The sequence below is a fragment of the Simochromis diagramma genome, unplaced genomic scaffold (genome assembly GCF_900408965.1).
Source record: "Simochromis diagramma unplaced genomic scaffold, fSimDia1.1 OVJJ01000602.1, whole genome shotgun sequence".
Classification (NCBI taxonomy): Eukaryota; Metazoa; Chordata; class Actinopteri; order Cichliformes; family Cichlidae; genus Simochromis; species Simochromis diagramma.
In genome coordinates, this window is record NW_024387040.1 from 1,612,087 (window position 1) to 1,629,220 (window position 17,134).

Below are 17,134 nucleotides of genomic sequence, written 5' to 3' on the forward strand. Positions count from 1 at the left end.
ATGAAGTCCTGGGAAGAGTCACCGTTATCAGATGTATCTTGAATGAATGTTTTTTTGTGTTACTTAATTAGTCTCTCACATCATTGTGTATGAATTTTGGCCCATTCATCTTTGCAATGTTGCTTCAGTCCATTTGCGGCTCAGTTTTGGTCCTGCCACAGCATTATAGTCAGGTTGACGACTTTGACTGGGCCTTTTTTCTGCCAATTTGTGTAGATTTGCTGCTGTCACTGTTCTGTTGCATGACTCAATTTCACCCGAGTTTAGCTATTAAACAAAAGGCTTAACATTTGCCTATAGAATACATTGCAATACAGAGGAGTTTATAGTTACCACCTGCAAGGTGCCCAGATCATGTGGTTCCAAAACAAGCCCAAAGCCTGTGGTCACCCCTATTAGGTGTTTGGCCTGATAGGCTGATTGCTTTTGGCCAAACATGGCACTGTGTACAACTCCACTTGGATCTCATCTGTCCAAAACACATTGTTCCAGAAGTCTGGTGATTTGTTGAGATGTAACTTTGCAAACCTACTGCCATGTTTTGCCATGGAAGGACTGCCAGGAGAAGAGGCTTTCTCCTGGCAGTCCTTCTAAACAAGCCATACTTGTTCAATCTTTTTATTGTACTGAAATGAACATTATCATTTCACATGTTAAATGGGGCCTGTAGAGAAGTAGCTTTTGGTTTTTTTTGCTGTTTTCCAGAGTGTTGCATGGTTTGACATTGGGGTGATTTTGCTGGGAGGTCCACTGCTGGGAGGATTATAGCTTTGTGTTAACATGCATCTGAGTGCTCCAGACCAGCAAACTTCCCAAATATATGTTTTTATTAAGCAGCTGATAATCAGTTAATCAAATGGTAAATGGTAAATGAACTACATCTTATGTAGTGCTTTTTTACTTTACTGGAGTACTAAAAGCACTGATGCACCTGGCTACTATTTACCCCCGAAAACTTTTTTTTTCACATGACTGTACATTTCCAAAAGACTTTAATGGATTTTAGACAGTAGGAACATGCATCCATCCAGGTCCAAGTCTCTGGTGCAGCAGTCTGAGATGCTCCAATCTCAGTCTCTACCTCACCTGTTTTTCTTGAGGGAGACAAAGAAGCATTCCCAGTCCAGCTGAGAGACATTACCTCTCAAGTTTGTCCTGGGTCTGTCCTATCTGAAGCATGATAGGAGCATTAGCAACAAATATTGATATTCCATATTAATCTTTATTTGGAGGACATCTTACATGCACTTTTGTGCAGTGACAATGAACAGTGAACCCTTTGAAATGGGCTGGCTTTCGTTAAAAAAACATTTCAAAAAATGTGACATGAATCTCATTTGAACCAAAAGAACACAAACCAAATGTGCTAAACACATGCTAACACACAAACAATTATACTGGTTCTCATCTTTAAACTCATCCCTGATGGGCATGTTTAATAAATACAAATCAAGCTACACTGTAAATAAGGAAAATTTAATAAAAAAATTTAATAACCAGTTCAACTTCCAAGTACAGCAATAGCCACAAAAAACAGGGTTTGGGGTCCCACACAACATTTGGACTATTTACCGTATGCTTCACCTCAGCCATTTTCTTGTCCAATGTGACCAGATTACTTGAAGTTGTCCACAATATTGTTCAAGGCTTTGGTTCTGAGTGGGCTGCTCAGAAACTGAGCTGTTAAGTTGCCTATTTATTTCCTTGTCCTTTTGCCTCACCCAGCATCTAGCTTGAGCTTTAACTGTTGAGCAGCTCTATCCTGTAACATATTGTGATAGACCTGGACTTCCTTCATTTTCCCCTCAGTAATGAAAAGTTCTGTAGTACTCGAGGCAGCAAAACAGCCTAAAATTATACTTCACATGCTTCACATTTGGGATAGAACAATGAAACTTTCTTGAGTTCAAGGATTTTTTGCATTTCTAAGACAGAGTTATTCATAAATCCTGCTGTATATCTTTGTATATCTCCAAACATGCTGTTTATTCATCGTCTTCTGCATGCAATTAGCATTCACTGGACGAATCGGTACTTGGAGCCGTTCTCACATAACACTCTGGCCAAACTGGTGGTCCCGGTGCAAGAAACAGAGGAGCTCCACTTTGACGTGACAAACCTTACTTCTGATCAAATGCTACAGAGCTATAATCATGTTTGTGCCACTGAATTCCTTAACCTTTCCATGACCTCGTTGAATGCCAGCGGCCCAATCACAGAACCTAATTGAATCTGCTCGGCGGCGCCCCCCTCACACCCCTCCCCACCATACCCCAACCCAAATAAAATTGGAGGTGAAAAATGAATACAGCAGTATTCGGTAAGAGAGAAGAAGAAGGCAGGTGACACCAGTGGTGGTGGAGTTGGTGGGGTGGGATTGGGGCGGTGGATCATACTGCGGCTTTATAAATACACAGACGTGCTCACAAACACACACCCAGACACGTACACGCAGTCACACCTTTTTCAATCCTGCAAGAGAATGGGGAGTGGGAAATGACAAAGAGAGAGAGAAGGCGGGAGCGAGGGAGAGGTTGGGCCTAGGTTTCTCATTACCCCCCTGGCCTATTTGGAGGATATTCCTATAAGATAATCTGATTTATTTGCAATTTTCCTTTAAGCGGCTTAGTGTTTACCTCCAAGATTAATATTTTTCTCTGTTATTAATATCAGACTGTAATTAGGAGTGATGTGTCTCGCTAGGCACGGTTCTGTGGCCGCCAGGCAGCTGGCTGGATGAAACTCTTGTTGCGACTCACTTGTTGTGATCCTTTTTCACGAGAGGCGTAAAAGAACAGAGATGGAAGTTTTAAAAGAAGAGACTGCAGGGTAGGGATGCAGAATTACAATTGGGGCATACCTGTCTCTATGTCGAAGTGTATGCGTAGGTGAGTGCGGGTGCAGGACCGTACAAATATGGGAGTTTATGTGCGCGCGCGTGAGTGTGACAGTGTGATGGCCCCCTCTGATTGATAAGGTGTCTGTGCCGGCTGCAGATTGCTCTTGCTGATTGCTTCTGAGAGCTCCAGCTGATTTATAATCAGAGCAGGATGAAGGATTGTGCTGTGGATTGCTTATCTGTTTACCCCCTCACAACATAAACTGACAAATTATCATGTTGAACACCCCCCTCACCCACCCACCCACCCACACACACACACACACACGTGAAAGGGGAAAAAAAACACATAATAATGTTGACCTTCTTATTAAATATAAAGGGAAAGAGAGAAAGCATGCGAGAGAGAGAGAGACACTGTCATATAATTTCACAGACACACACTGGCCATACGGAACATAAACAGCTCTACTCTTCAGCACATATTTTCATGATTGCACAAAGGAGTGCAATCAGTCTCAGTTGTTTATATACAAAAATGTCAACATGTCAACATCACATATCAAGTTACGTTGCAATTAGCATGTTTCAGGCACTTCGATTTTTTTTTATTCGCTTCAATCAAAAAAAGAAAGTATTCAAGTATTATTTGGAAGCTTCTTAGCCAGTGATCTCAAATATCGATTTGTATTCATTTATGGCCTTTTGTTTCATTTGTGCATTTTTCTATTCCTTGTTGCTTAACGTGCCTCTACTGTGTGCAACGGCATTTCTTATATGCACAATCAAATTCTTAATCTCTGAACCATGCGAAAACTGACTCGGGAAATAACAAATATGCCGACTTTTATGGTACTTAGTGAAGTGATTCTGATTGTATTTAAACTGTTGTGTTTAGTTGTAGTAAGAATAAAATAGCTGTTGCTTTTGACAAAGAAACTGGCATATGATGTGAGACTAATTCCAATTGGCAAGGCAGGGTACAAGCCGGTAGTTTTAAACGCTGACAGGTTTTGTATGCCCTATGGCACTGTGACAGCTCTGTGTGTGTGTGTGTGTGTCTGCCTCTGTATCTTTCTGTCTTTCTCCCTTTCTCTTTTCCCAGTCTTACCTGTCTGTCTGATGATGCTACTTTCTCTCTTTTCACCGTGCTTGTTTGTAAAGGCACACAGACAAAATTATGAAGGGAACACAAAAAACACAAAGTACAGGATTGTATGAATTCAGACGCGCACACACACACACATGTGCACACACACAAAACACACGCACACACACTGACGAATGGCAGCAATTAGATGGGGAAACCAAGCATGTGAGGACAGAGGAGCGCTGAGGGGCTGCAGCCTGCTGTATGGAACGTGCGTTTGTGTATGTGTGTGTGTGTGCACATGTTATATGTTTGTGTGCATTTGATAGGTTTTTATCCCTCTATTTATACCATCCATCTGTCTAAATATCAACACTGTCTCATATGTCACTGGACAGCAGCTGTAGTAAGGTGTAGTCGAATTTTAGCATTTGCAATCAAGGACCAAATGTGAAAAGGCCCGGACTGCAACAATATAACTTTACAGGAGATAATTAGTCATTGTATAAAAGGTGAGAAAGAAATGTTTGAGTATTTGACAGCAGGCACATGAGGTAAAGAATTCTATTTTTTTAAGTTAAAAAAAGAAATAAATATGAAATATTTGTCATCTCTGTCTTCCTCCGGTTTCATGTCAGCCTACTGAATTGATCAACCCACTGACACTGAGACCTTGGGCTTCCTTAGTTCTTCTTTTCTCTCCCATTTGGAAGAATAGCCTTCTCGCTTCAGTCAGAGCAGCAGTCACTTCTCATATTCTCTTTAAATGTGAGGATTCATCTTTTCAGGAAATTCCTCAATGCAGCCTTCCCTCTTCAAATTAATCACATCTCTACCCACTCCCGTTGCTATCTAATAAACACTCCCCCCCTCGCCTAGATCCGTAACTGTCCCAGGATTTCTCTGATTTTTCATCGCCAGGTTGCATGTGGAAGTCAGTGTTAATTAGCTGCAGCGGTTAAGTAATAAAAGAGCTTCAAGGCAATTCAATTTCAGCTGTTTAAAAAGATTTGAGACGCACTGTTTAACTTGTTTGGGACTAACTTTTAGTGCTGACACTGGTGACTTGTTTCCCAAGCATTACAGCTGTTAGGTAAAAAATATAATATAATATTAAAAAAAACACCATCAAATGTTATCAAAACACATCATATGTCTGTCTTTTTGTGTTAGTTTCTGTATGTGTGTGTGTGAGAGAGAGAGTAAGAGAGAGTAGTCATATTTGAAAGGAGAGCAGAGGTATGATAGACACAGCTGAACGATTTACTTCTTGCTTACATCACAAATCATCCCCATATTATAAGGCTTTACATGCAAATATGAGGCAGAGTAAATGTGTGTGTGTGTGTGTGTGTGTGTGTGTGTGTGTGTGTGTGTGTGTGTGTCTGTGTGTGTGCACATGTGGGAGAGAGGGACTGCACACTGGTCTGCAAAATAAAGCAAACTCTTATTTGCATATAAACTGAATGCATTGTGTGACTTCATATATGTAACCCATGTTTAGTATCAATGTATATCATGAATGAGTGAGTAAGTGTATGCGCCTCTGTGTGTGTGTGTGTGTGTGTGTGTGTGTGTGTGTGTGTGTGTGTGTGGTAACCCTGTATCACTGGCAAGCTCATTTCTCTCAGAAATCAAAGTTAAATGGGTCATCTATCATGAGAATATGTGACTGGGTCTCTTGTCTCTGCTCTGTGTGTGTGTGTGTGTGTGCGTGTGTTTCATGCACACATATGCAAGGTGTGTGGTGCGAGAGCAGTCTGCGTGCACCGCTGCAGCTGCTCACACGTGTGTATGCGGCGGCCACTTGTCTTTGCCTATGCTATGATTAATGGTTTACATTGGGCTGTTCAGCCATGCATGTTTCTTGGTTTATCGTTTTATGCTGTCTCCAATTAAAGCTCCATAACTTGAGTGATGGCTTCACGCCAGTGTCCATCAATAGAGGCCATCAGCAGCTCATGCATTCAGGATATGGAAGCCACACACTAACTAATATCCTTTTGTGTCAGAGCCAGTGGGCATCCTTTTTGTGTGACTGTACAAATATATACACGTGCGCATGCTGTGCACATGGAATAAAAACAGTAATTAAATTTGAAGTGATCTATTTTTCCTGATAAATTTGGTTTTACTGTTTAAAATCTTGAAAAATGAATTACCAGTGGGATAAAATAATATTATAATTGTGTTTTTTTTAATGTAATCAATGAAAACCATCAGGTGATCAATTAATGAATCATCCTGAAATTGTTTTTTCGATAAGGACAGTCTTTTGCGCCATGTCTGCATTCATGCACGATTTTGCATCTTTGTGTCTTTTTGTGCCAAAGAAGTGCTGGGGGCTACATACATCTGGACGTGGGAGCTAGTTCATGTGTGCGCCGCACAGACACGCGTGCGCCGCACAATATCATTTCACGCAATATTATTTCTCATATAGCTGTAATGACATTAGGCCGATATGTTGATTATACTGTCGGCAAACAGCAGCCTGCTGATTGGGTTAGCATATAACCTTATATCACATCTCTCCATTCATCCCTGTGCTTTTTTTTTTATTGCCCTCATTTTTCCAAATCACTTCCCACTTCTCCAGTTTCCAGGGCGAGGTTCCAGGCTATGCAAGCAGGTGATGAGAAGTAATATGATGACAGGAAGACACAACAACTTAAGAGAAGAAAACCCAGAACCTTAGAGCAGCCCAAGTTCTCTGAGTGCAGGACAAAGAAGCCTAGTGGTAGGATAGAAAAGCGTTGTCGACAAACATAAGAATAAATGAATATTTATTCGCGCTGACAAAACCCAGTGAGCACGCACAAATTGTGCATGTTACGGTTTCTGCTCAGCTTTTGTTGTTTTGATTTTTAACAGTTGTATGGATTGATGATGAAGAAGAAGAAGAACAAAAAGGGAGATTTTTTTGGTGTGGGCTACTGAGATTGTTAAAGAGAATGAGATTTTATTTGCAGTTACACATGGACACTTTAGTATCTGCACACACAAAACAAGGTTTTTCATGCATTAAGGAAGTTTTAATCCCCCCCATAGAGGTTTTAGCCAAAGCTAAGATGCTAAGATCACTGCTCATTGGGATTTTATATACTCAGGGATAATAGGAATATTCATTACTGTACATAGACGAATCTTGTTTACATTTGTGGTATAAACTTCAAGCTGTGTTTGGAGTTCACTGTGTAGCAGCTACAGCTTTAATATGTGTCCATGAGCAGCAGAACACAATGGCAAAAATCAGCAGAAAACACACTGTAGCTGTATACAATCACCTCTATTTCCCTTCTCCCTAGCTAACATGTACACACAAACATACATATGGTGTACTCTCAAACACAGACTTCATTATTATCTACAAGAAACAAACATTACACAAAATACCTCTGGCGATATTTGTGCTTTGACGAAAAGAACACTTTTGGTGCTGTTTGGTTCTTAAACACAGCTGTGTTAGCACGTCGAACTGTCAAGATTTTACTGCAAATTACTAATGGTGGGAATCAATATCTGTACCACATGCACAGGTAATGATTTAGCCATGCATAGCATACAGCTGGACAGACAAGCAGCAAATGGAAAAAAGATAACAATAGCAATAAATTCACATCAGCCATACCTAACGCATAAGATGCTATGCTATGTCAAGGCTAAATGACACAAGGAGAAAAATGAAACTAGGTTGTGTGGAAATTAAAAAAAAAAAAAAGGGGGGGGGGGTCTGATTTAGTATTCAGTAATGGCTGAAGGGGATTGGGGGGAGGGAGAGAAAGCAGACTTATGTATAGGGAAAAGGGGTGGATATGATGAAGCTGGAGAAAATTAATCAGTGGTATCATCTCCCGGCAAGTTTAGTTAACACTATTTCTGCCAGTTACAAAATATTCCAGCAATTAGTGATTTCCCATCGTGTGGTAGTGTAAAGAAATCAAACTTTCTGCTCTTTCTTTTCATGTATGGATTAAATATTGAATGATTAGCAATGCATTAGTGACTGGTAAGTTCAGAACCGTACTCTGGCTTGAATCTTAGTGCTTTAGTCTTCCTGTGAGGGAACTTCTGTTGTATCTGTGTAACAACCCATTAAATCAGCGTGCATATACACTGCACACACACAAGAAAAGCACAGTCGCTTGTTGACCTCACATTAGATAAGCCCAGTGTCATCAGTCCAGCTCTCCAATGTTTGTTTGCATTTGTGCATGAGCTTAGCCTTGAGGCAGTCTCAATGCTTGCATGTACATTATAATGTAATCTAAGTGTATAAACATATTAATGTGTGTGCAGAGCAAGAAAATCACTGTGACGAAATCATAGTGTGACATTTTGCAGGAATCTAAAACTTTATTTTGATTCTTTTTAAAAAATCTACAACACTTTTGCTCATAACTGCTTCTCTCTATCAATTTTAACAACGATAGAAGCAACGTTAAAAGTAAACTGACTAACACTTTGACTCCAGTTTATGACAATGACTAAATAATACTGTTCTTTCTGCTCCAGACCAAGGCCAAAATGGTGCATTTGAAAGACAAGCTCCGCGATCGTTTCAAGAGAATGGCGGAGGAGAAAGAGACGAGGATTAAGCAACTAACTGACGAGCTGAATGGAACGAGGCAAAAGGTAAAATGCACGCAAAGGGTACACAAGCACATACTTCAAATGCTTCTTTTATGTTTGTATAAAATTTAAAGACATTTTACAGATTCTTCAATGAATGAGTCCTATTTATCTATAATGAATTGCTGCTTCGCAGTAAGAGCATTTGTGAGCGAAGGCTGCCAAGAAATGGGAAAGAGTAACTTCAAGAGAAGACATGCTTAGTGTTTTTAACACGCGGGTCATAGTCTTTTTTGGTCAAACACATAAGTACACAAATAAACATACAGTACTGAAAAGCTTTTGAGTAAATGAATTGTATTGCACTTTGAACCCTTGGCTAACATTATTGGTTGACCCCTGGGATTCTGTTAGCTAATTTAACTACGCCATCCTAGCGCTTCAATCACTTTTCCACCCACTTATTTTATACCCTTTCAATTATACAGATTACCATTGCTAGTAGAGCTTATTGAGCTGTACTTCTGATTCAAAGGAACACCGGCCCATTGAGGCACAAGCACTGACTGACGTACACACACACACACACAAGTACACACCACTTGATCTGCATATCATTATGCTTTTGATCGAATGCCAAGGTTTTCGCTGAGAAAGACGTCAGAGTCAAATGAAGCGAGCATGTACACAACACCTGTAGGATTTGTGTGTGTGTGTGTGTGTGTGCGCTCGTGTGCGTTCATGCTCATGAGAGAGGCAGCTGTGAAATCTGCACCTGTTTAATTGAATTAGCCTCGTTAATGTATTCACACAGGCTGCCAAAAAAAGCGTGGCATTAACAAGCTCATTAGACCAATTAGTTAATTAATTGTCTGTATGGCAGAAGCTTCCCAAAGAGCTGCGTCTTCATTATCTGATAGCTGCTGCCTGTTGGATCACTGCTTGAGAGCTGATAATGCACTCTGTGTGTGCGCCCGCTTGTACGTCTCATCAAATGTCGTATATTCCTGCATATATGTGTGTATATATACTGTATGTACTGTGTGTGTGTGTGTGGTTATTTCAGGTAAAAAATGTGCGTGTGCGCGCGTGGATGCTCATGTATTCGTCTGTCTGTGTGTAGCATGCTCATAATATGGTGGCCAATATCAGTGTGCATATTGCAGCGAAAGGTTATGTGGGGGCCGTCACTCCCACAGGTAAAGACAGAGCAGTCCTCCCAGCCACTTTCTAATCTCTCTTTTATTAGAAGTTAATATCTCGCCTGCTCTTTCTCACTCCACACTCCCACCTGCTTAGAAATGGCCCCGCTCCATCTTTTTAATTCAATTATATTAGCCACCCTCTCTCTCTCTCTCTCTCTCTGTCTTTCTCTGTGCCCATAACTCTGCAACTCACATCTCTCCCTAACACACTATCTATCTCCTTCTTCCTTCTCTGTCTCTTCCCATCTTACCCCTCCTTCCTTTGTCCTCAAATGTTCCATTTCTATTTGTAATCCTAGATGGAGGATAGACTTTGGCCAATCAAGGATTTGCGCAAGCCATTCTCCCTTTCTCTTCTTCTCTGCCTTGGTGGCAGAAATGTATGATGGCGAGCAGAGGGGGAGAAAAAAAAAAAGGACAGACGGGAGGAGGTGGGAGGCAGGAGTTGAGGGGAGGACCCCAGGGGCGAAACTTTGATTGCTAAAGTAATGAGACTTGATCAGATTGAGGTTTCTCTCTCAATAGGAGCTCTACTAATATGAAAGTCCAGGGCTTAAGCACTCATTTGAAATAAAATCACAAATCTGATATTCTTTCTTCCGGACTCTCAGCCAAGGTCCTATACTCCTCTGCTGGAGAATTAAGACTTCACAGAGACCACATGGGAACTTTTAATCATCTCTGATGGTGGCAGATTTGGAGATGGGGAAAAAATGACCCTAATGTATTAATTATGTAACAATATTATGGAGAAAGTCAGACCTGTAAAGACCTTGAGCTATAGGAGGGATTTTGGCAGACACTGAGATCTTTAACTAGCTGGATCAACAGGCCTGACCCGCAGTGAGTGGGAATAAGAAAATGTCAACATCCTGTTATACAGACTCATAACAAATTAGATGTGACAACATAGGCTTTTTGAATTACCTTGTTTGTAGCCCTGTGAGTAACTCAAATTTGGATGTTTTTCCAAGGTAAATGTGACTTTGTTTCCAAGAAAGGCTTGATTGCTGCTGCAAAAATAATACTCAGTCTCTACTTGTTCACAAGAGCAAAAAACACCATGATGTTGGCACTAGATAACAGGAATAAAGACTATCAGTCACTTTACATCGCTCTTCCTTTTGGCTCCTGGGCACTTTACCATGAATCCAAGCTTCTTTTGCGCCCTATCACCGGTATATAAGCCTTTAAAACGTTATATTTCTCGAGTTTTAATATTGGATATTAGCGAAGACTTTGTCTAGTAACTAAGCTGACACAGAACACTGCCTTTAATTGTGTCTTGCATGTGAAATATGGCTATTGTCGTACAGTCCGGATTGCAGTCATAAGTAAGTATAGTAAAACATTTACAGAAGCTGACTTTTAATTAGATCTTATTGCTTTTACTTGGTTTAACATTGATGGCAATAATATTTAAAATGTGTAAAAATGTGCTCTTTTGCCAAATGTCCATTTTTCATTTGAAATCCCTCTTGCGCTGTAGATGGTTTAACATAAAGAACTTTTGCTCTCTGGTGTAATATGTTGAACTTGGTTGAAGCGATGAAATGAACACGTTATTGTCCTAGTTTTTGTAAAACTTATTTCCCAATAGTCACACAAAAAACTGGGGCGAATAATCCAGATAAAAGAGAGATTTTAATTCATTATTGCAATAATACTGGGTGGCCCATTGCTTATAATTGTTACCATCCATTAGCAAAGCTGTAGATAATTTAACTGCATTGATGACCACCTTTAACTCACTGTTGCGCTGTGTTGGGTGGGACATATTAATGCTAGGAAGTGTTTCTGGGAGGCTCACTTAAGGAGGCAGAGGTAGGTTGTGACTGCGCCAAGACACATGCCCCTAACCACAGTCTACTCCTGGTGGCCGTGTTCACTTTGAGTGTGTCTTTAGCTCCATATTTTTTTTTGTGGTTATATCTGCATCTTGTTATGACCTGATCTTAAATCATCCAGTTTGATAGAAATAAAAATATGCAGGCGTTTCGACTAGTGCGTGCACGTGCATTGTATGGTATCTCAAAGTGTGTTTGCTGTGACTCTCTGCGGAGCTTCCTTGCTAATCTAACACAGGACCATTTAACAGAGTCCCAATGAATAGAGGCTTTGATTTAAGTGGGATCTGAACCACGGCCCACACACACTCACATTCATGTTTGGGGTGAGGAGTTCACCCACTGTCTGCGTCCTCTGAAATTATTGGTCTTTTTGTATCAGTAATTGCTCAAGCGCAAATTCATGTGCAGTAACGCACACCGCACACACCAACAGTTACTTAGAGCGGCACTGTGGTGCAGTGACTAGCAGTTTTGCTTCTCATGGTCTCCACGAACATGCAAACTCTATGTGGAGTTTGCATGTTCTCCTGGTGCTTGCCAAGGTTTCTCAGATTCAGATTTTTCCCACAGTCAAAAAGACATGCATGCTAGGTAAGTTAGCTGAATCCTAAATTGGCTGTCCGTATGAATGAAATCATAAATTGCTGGTAAAGAGACAGTTCACCCCAAGTTCAAGTTGATGAAATTCCTTCGTGCTACAATAGGCTATGGATTGTAGTGTGAAGGTAAATGGTAAATGGTAAATGGCCTGTATTTGTATAGCGCTTTACTAGTCCCTAAGGACCCCAAAGCGCTTTACACAACCAGTCATCCACCCATTCACACACACATTCACACACTGGTGATGGCAAGCTACATTGTAGCCACAGCCACCCTGGGGCGCACTGACAGAGGCGAGGCTGCCGGACACTGGCGCCACCGGGTCCTCTGACCAGATCCAAGGTGGATCCAAGGTGGCAGATCCAAATGCAAAAGACTAATAAAAGCTGATAAAAGCCCAAACCTGCTACTAGACATCCAAACAAAAACATAACCCAGAGAACTACAACAACACAAGAAAACACAAGGAAGCAGAAGAGCACACGCTGAAGGCACATCAGAGAATAGCCAAAGAAGACCAATACTAATCTGAATATTACTACTTAACAAGATGAACAGAACAAGGCAACACAAGGGGACCAAGGCATAAACACAGAGCAAGACAGAGGGACAACTGAAAAATATGAAATACAGAAAGAACTAAAACCATAAAGTAACGGAAAAGCCTGCCATTAATCTATAACTTAAGAATTCACAACCCCAAAACTAAACACAAAGAAACACACAACGTTCTACATTAGACAGTGTGGGAACTAAGCACAAATGCTAACTAATGAGCTAAAACATAAATATACATAGAACAAAAATGAGGAAATCATAACTCAAAATGTAGGCGCTTAAGTAGAGTAAAGAAGCCCAACTAAATAATAAACCAGAAGACGCAACTCAAAAACCTGGCACAAAAAGCCAGGGATCATGACATCTCTGGCCCGTACTGCTATTTATATGGTGTAAGTTACCAATCACTGGGAATATTGGCTGTAGAAATGCCTGCCCTCTCTTGAATGTAATGAATGCAAACAGCACTTAAAAGTCGTGCTTAAAGAGCCAAAAAATACATTACAGAAATACAACTCAGCACAATCTTTCCAGAAATCCTGACCCGGTTGCTCAAACAAATATAAAATAAAAATAAAAATCCACAAAGTGTCAGCACTACTTGAAACGAACATCTTGTTTATCTTCTGTAACTGAAACCACCACATCTTGTTGGTAGTTTCGCAAACGCTACGGGAAATCTTCGATTGAGGCGAAAGGGTGCCTCTGAGCACTTTTTTATTTGCAGGTAGAAAACCTCCAAGCTGAGGAGGCTCATGCGAAGCCCCTCGCCCAGGATGTGGTTAGTTTGCGAGTCACATAGAAGTCTCTGAAGAGAACATTTGTCATAAAGGAGAAAACTAGAATGCCATCCTCAAAGACAGCCCAGCCACACGGCAGAGCACAGTGGGTAAGCGCGCTCTGTCTTTCACACGCTCGCACGCAGAGGAGAGGAGATCTTCTTAAACAAGGAGCAGAACTGGGCACCGTTCTCTAAATCAAATCCAGCGAGGTACATCGGGGAATTCTCCTCATTTTTTACTTCCTTCACAGTTAATCATCAGTCCTTCTTCCCCTCCTCCTCCGCCTTTCCTCTCTTGCCCTCTCTCCATATTTAATAACTCATCCCCACCATCTTAGCTCCGCAGAGGGTAGCCTCGTACATTAAAGAAGCATGTTTGTGTGAATATCACTTAGCCATTAGAAGGAACAAGATGGGGGGAGGGGTTAAATGCTGGCTTGATTTTCTTTTCTATTAATTATTTTTCTTCAGATCATTCTTTTTTTTTGCTTCCTTTGTTGTCTTTTTCCTCTCTCATCTCCCTTGTCCAGCCTCTCTCTCTCTTTTGCCCCAATGAGAATCAGTGGTAATGAATGTGAACATTAAAGAGTCGTACGCATGATGAATGGAATGGCCTTTAGGTTTCTCTCACTGTCCTCTCTCTCCCTCTCTTTATTTTTATTCTCGCTCCCTCTCTGTTTCATTCTCTCTTCTTCTTTTCCTCCTCCTCCTCTCACCCCTCTAGGTATATCAGAGTGGCGCGTGGCAGTGATGTGTTTTAGGCTTAAATTAACCTATTTACTGTGTCCTTGGCCAAACCAAGTCATTTGTCTGCTCCTTAGTGTTTTAGCATGGTGGGTGCCTGTCAGCCAGCTAAATGAAATACATTCGACATAAAAGCAGCGGGCCCTTAGATGCCGACTTTATGCCCTTACTTTTCTAACACTAACTTAATTTCCTTATTACCTTTTTGACATCACTGGTGTATTCAGAAGGCGCCAGCAGCTTAAATGCGATAAGTGTAACACTGTATTTTCATTTCATCATGTTACTGATGTTCTGGGGCCGAGTTTGAAAATTTGCGGTGTCAAAGGTTTAAGTAAGGGTCTGAAAATAAACAGGTTGCTTTCTGTTGCCGGCGTGATTTTGTATGTTACAAAGAAAAGGGGCCGTGGCCCAGCTAAACATCATGTGATGCTTTTTTCTTTTAATGAAAAGCTTTTTGATGCATCTGATGTAGAGGAGATACAAAAGGATCACAACACAGTGAGAGCTCTGCCTCCAGGTTTTAGAAGCACTGCTCCGGTTAGCGTCCTACAACTTTATGACGAGTAGTCAAGCAGTTTTATTGGTCCCGAGTCAAAGCGGTAATTGTAGGGGTCCCTAGCCTGGCACAAAGCCTTTATGATGTTCCCTTTCACTTGTACGGAGAAAAAAACAGAGGCAAACGTCTCTAAATTTTACTTTCATCTCCCACCTCTCTTATTTGTATTTTCTTGCAATGGGTCGCTCATTCTTCTCCTTGCGTTTTGGTCCACCACAGCTTTCTTTTTGTCTGTCGGTGGGCTTAAAGGTCCTAACCTCAAACAGTACTTTCAGATCATCATCCTTGCCTTTCTTCCTGTCTCTGCTAACCTTGCAGTTACGAATAAGTGAAGGTATGTTAAGTGATATCACGAATGCCCTGAATCAGACCACCACCAACCTGAATGCAGACAGACAGCAGATCTTAGGCCAGCTGCACCATGCGAGCAAAGAGGTTGGACGTCTACAGCTGGAATTAGCTCTCGAGCGTCGCACCAGTGAAAAGAAGGTAATCAGCTTCGTCTCCAAGGTCTTAATTCAAATATTAAAATGTGAATTCTTGTAAAATCTTTGCTTTGTTTGACTTTGTCGTTTTACAATTAAACCGAAGCGTGTGCGTGTTTTCCCCCCCTCAAATTGTTGACAATTGGTACGTTAAAGGCGAGTTTTCCACCTCACCATTAAAGCAAGAGTTTCTACAGAAAGCGGGCACGTTGGAAGAAAAATAGTTAATCTAGAGATACGAAATTTCTACTGGATGGGAGATTAAATATAATATTCACTTTAATGTAATGCATTGTCTTTCCCCACAATGGGACTGATAAGATGGGTCGCGTAGGTGAGGGATTCATTTAAATATGAAATTTTCAAATGTAATATTCACTGTGACAGGCATTGTCTATTTCTACAATAGTGCTGATAATAAGGTTTTAGATAATGGGTAATAGGATGTTCTGATATTTAGAGCCTTATTAAAAACACATACTTTTGATGAAGACAGACTTGGCAAAAATTTTGATTGTTCCGCTAAAATGGGATTTCAGCTTCACTACTGCTGGGATTGTGGCGAAGCTGGGAAATCACGTGGTTACGTCCTACATTGCTTCTTAGACCGGTTTTTTTTTTTGTCCTGCTCTGCCCTTTATGCGATACACCAAAAGCATATGTTAGTGCTTAGTGGTTTGTGTTTAACCTTCAATTAACCAGGTTGCAAAGATACCTTTCCCAAAGCCGTTGGGAAATTTCAAGGGCTCGGAATTGTAAAAAACAGAACACAGCACATGAGGTTTGGTCCTTGTCACTGGGATGCCTCTTCACTGACAATACGCTTTTTCAACGTATTTTTTAGGGTGAAGGTTAAGTTCAGAATTTTGCTGGCTATCCGCGAGTCTATTGTTACAGTAGTCAGCCATTTATTAGAGTGCCCATTTAAAAATGCTCCTCTGTAGCTCATGTTATATGGGAGTTTGGGTAAATTTAAGAAATTTAATTAGGGGGTGCACAGGAGTTCATTTTCACGATGAAAGCAGCTGCACTGAAGTTCAGCTCCTTAAAAACAAGTCACCGAAGCTAAGCTGTCACATACAGGAGAGTTTTAAACAATTTCTAAAACGGTTTTGTGCTCATGTGTTTTGTCGCGCACATACATTTCATGCAGTTACCTGTGCACGTGCAACTGTGTGCACATGTATACGTGTGGGTGTGTTTAAGTCTTTTATGTTTGTGCTGGTTAAGTCAAAGGATGGACCACAGCTCTCAGGGATCTGGTTTCTGCTTCACATCTGGCCTTGCTTTATGCACAAAAACTGGTTTTCTCTGATGTATTACAAGCCCTCTCTCGCACACCCACACAAGGGCGCACACACTTGCAGCTTTGCATTCCCTCATGCACACTTCATTCCGTCGTTGTGTGGACGGTGGCTGCAGTAGGTGTGCGGGAACGCGAGCGAGCGCGCCTGCTCCCTCTCAAATCTAAATGAAACGGAGAACTTTGCATTAAGTGTTTTTTTTTTTTCTTTTCGCCGCGGCTCTAAATGTCCAAACATTAGCACAGCTGAACAAATACTGTCAACACTCTCTCCTTCATCTTAAATGTACTCTGCTGATTCACTCTCTCTTGCACTCGCTCGCCCTCTCACTTACAGTTGCACTTCTTTCCTTCGAATAAAAAGAGAACGCAGTCTGCTCTCGCTGCAGAGAACAAGTACTCTAGTCACTTTAAAATCGTAATTATCCGAAATTCTTGGGAAGTCAGCGTGGACACGGCATTTATATTAGATTTATATAAGAAACCACTGAAACATCTGTTTAAATCTTTTTTCCTCTCCCTGCGGTATCATTTTTTTTCTGTTAAAA

At 41.0% G+C, this 17,134-nt stretch overlaps 1 protein-coding gene across 3 annotated transcripts in view; it reads left to right on the forward strand.

Moving 5' to 3' along the window:
• LOC120741382 (golgin subfamily A member 6-like protein 22) overlaps window positions 1-17,134 on the forward strand; it is a 92,569-nt gene that overhangs the window by 31,531 nt on the left and 43,904 nt on the right. For 2 of the 3 annotated variants that reach the window (XM_040044250.1, XM_040044252.1), the window contains exons 7-8: window positions 8,445-8,564; window positions 15,117-15,287. In XM_040044250.1, the coding sequence (XP_039900184.1) occupies window positions 8,445-8,564; window positions 15,117-15,287 (291 nt within the window). The remainder of the gene's footprint in view (window positions 1-8,444; window positions 8,565-15,116; window positions 15,288-17,134) is intronic. The other variant, XM_040044253.1, reaches the window with a different exon arrangement.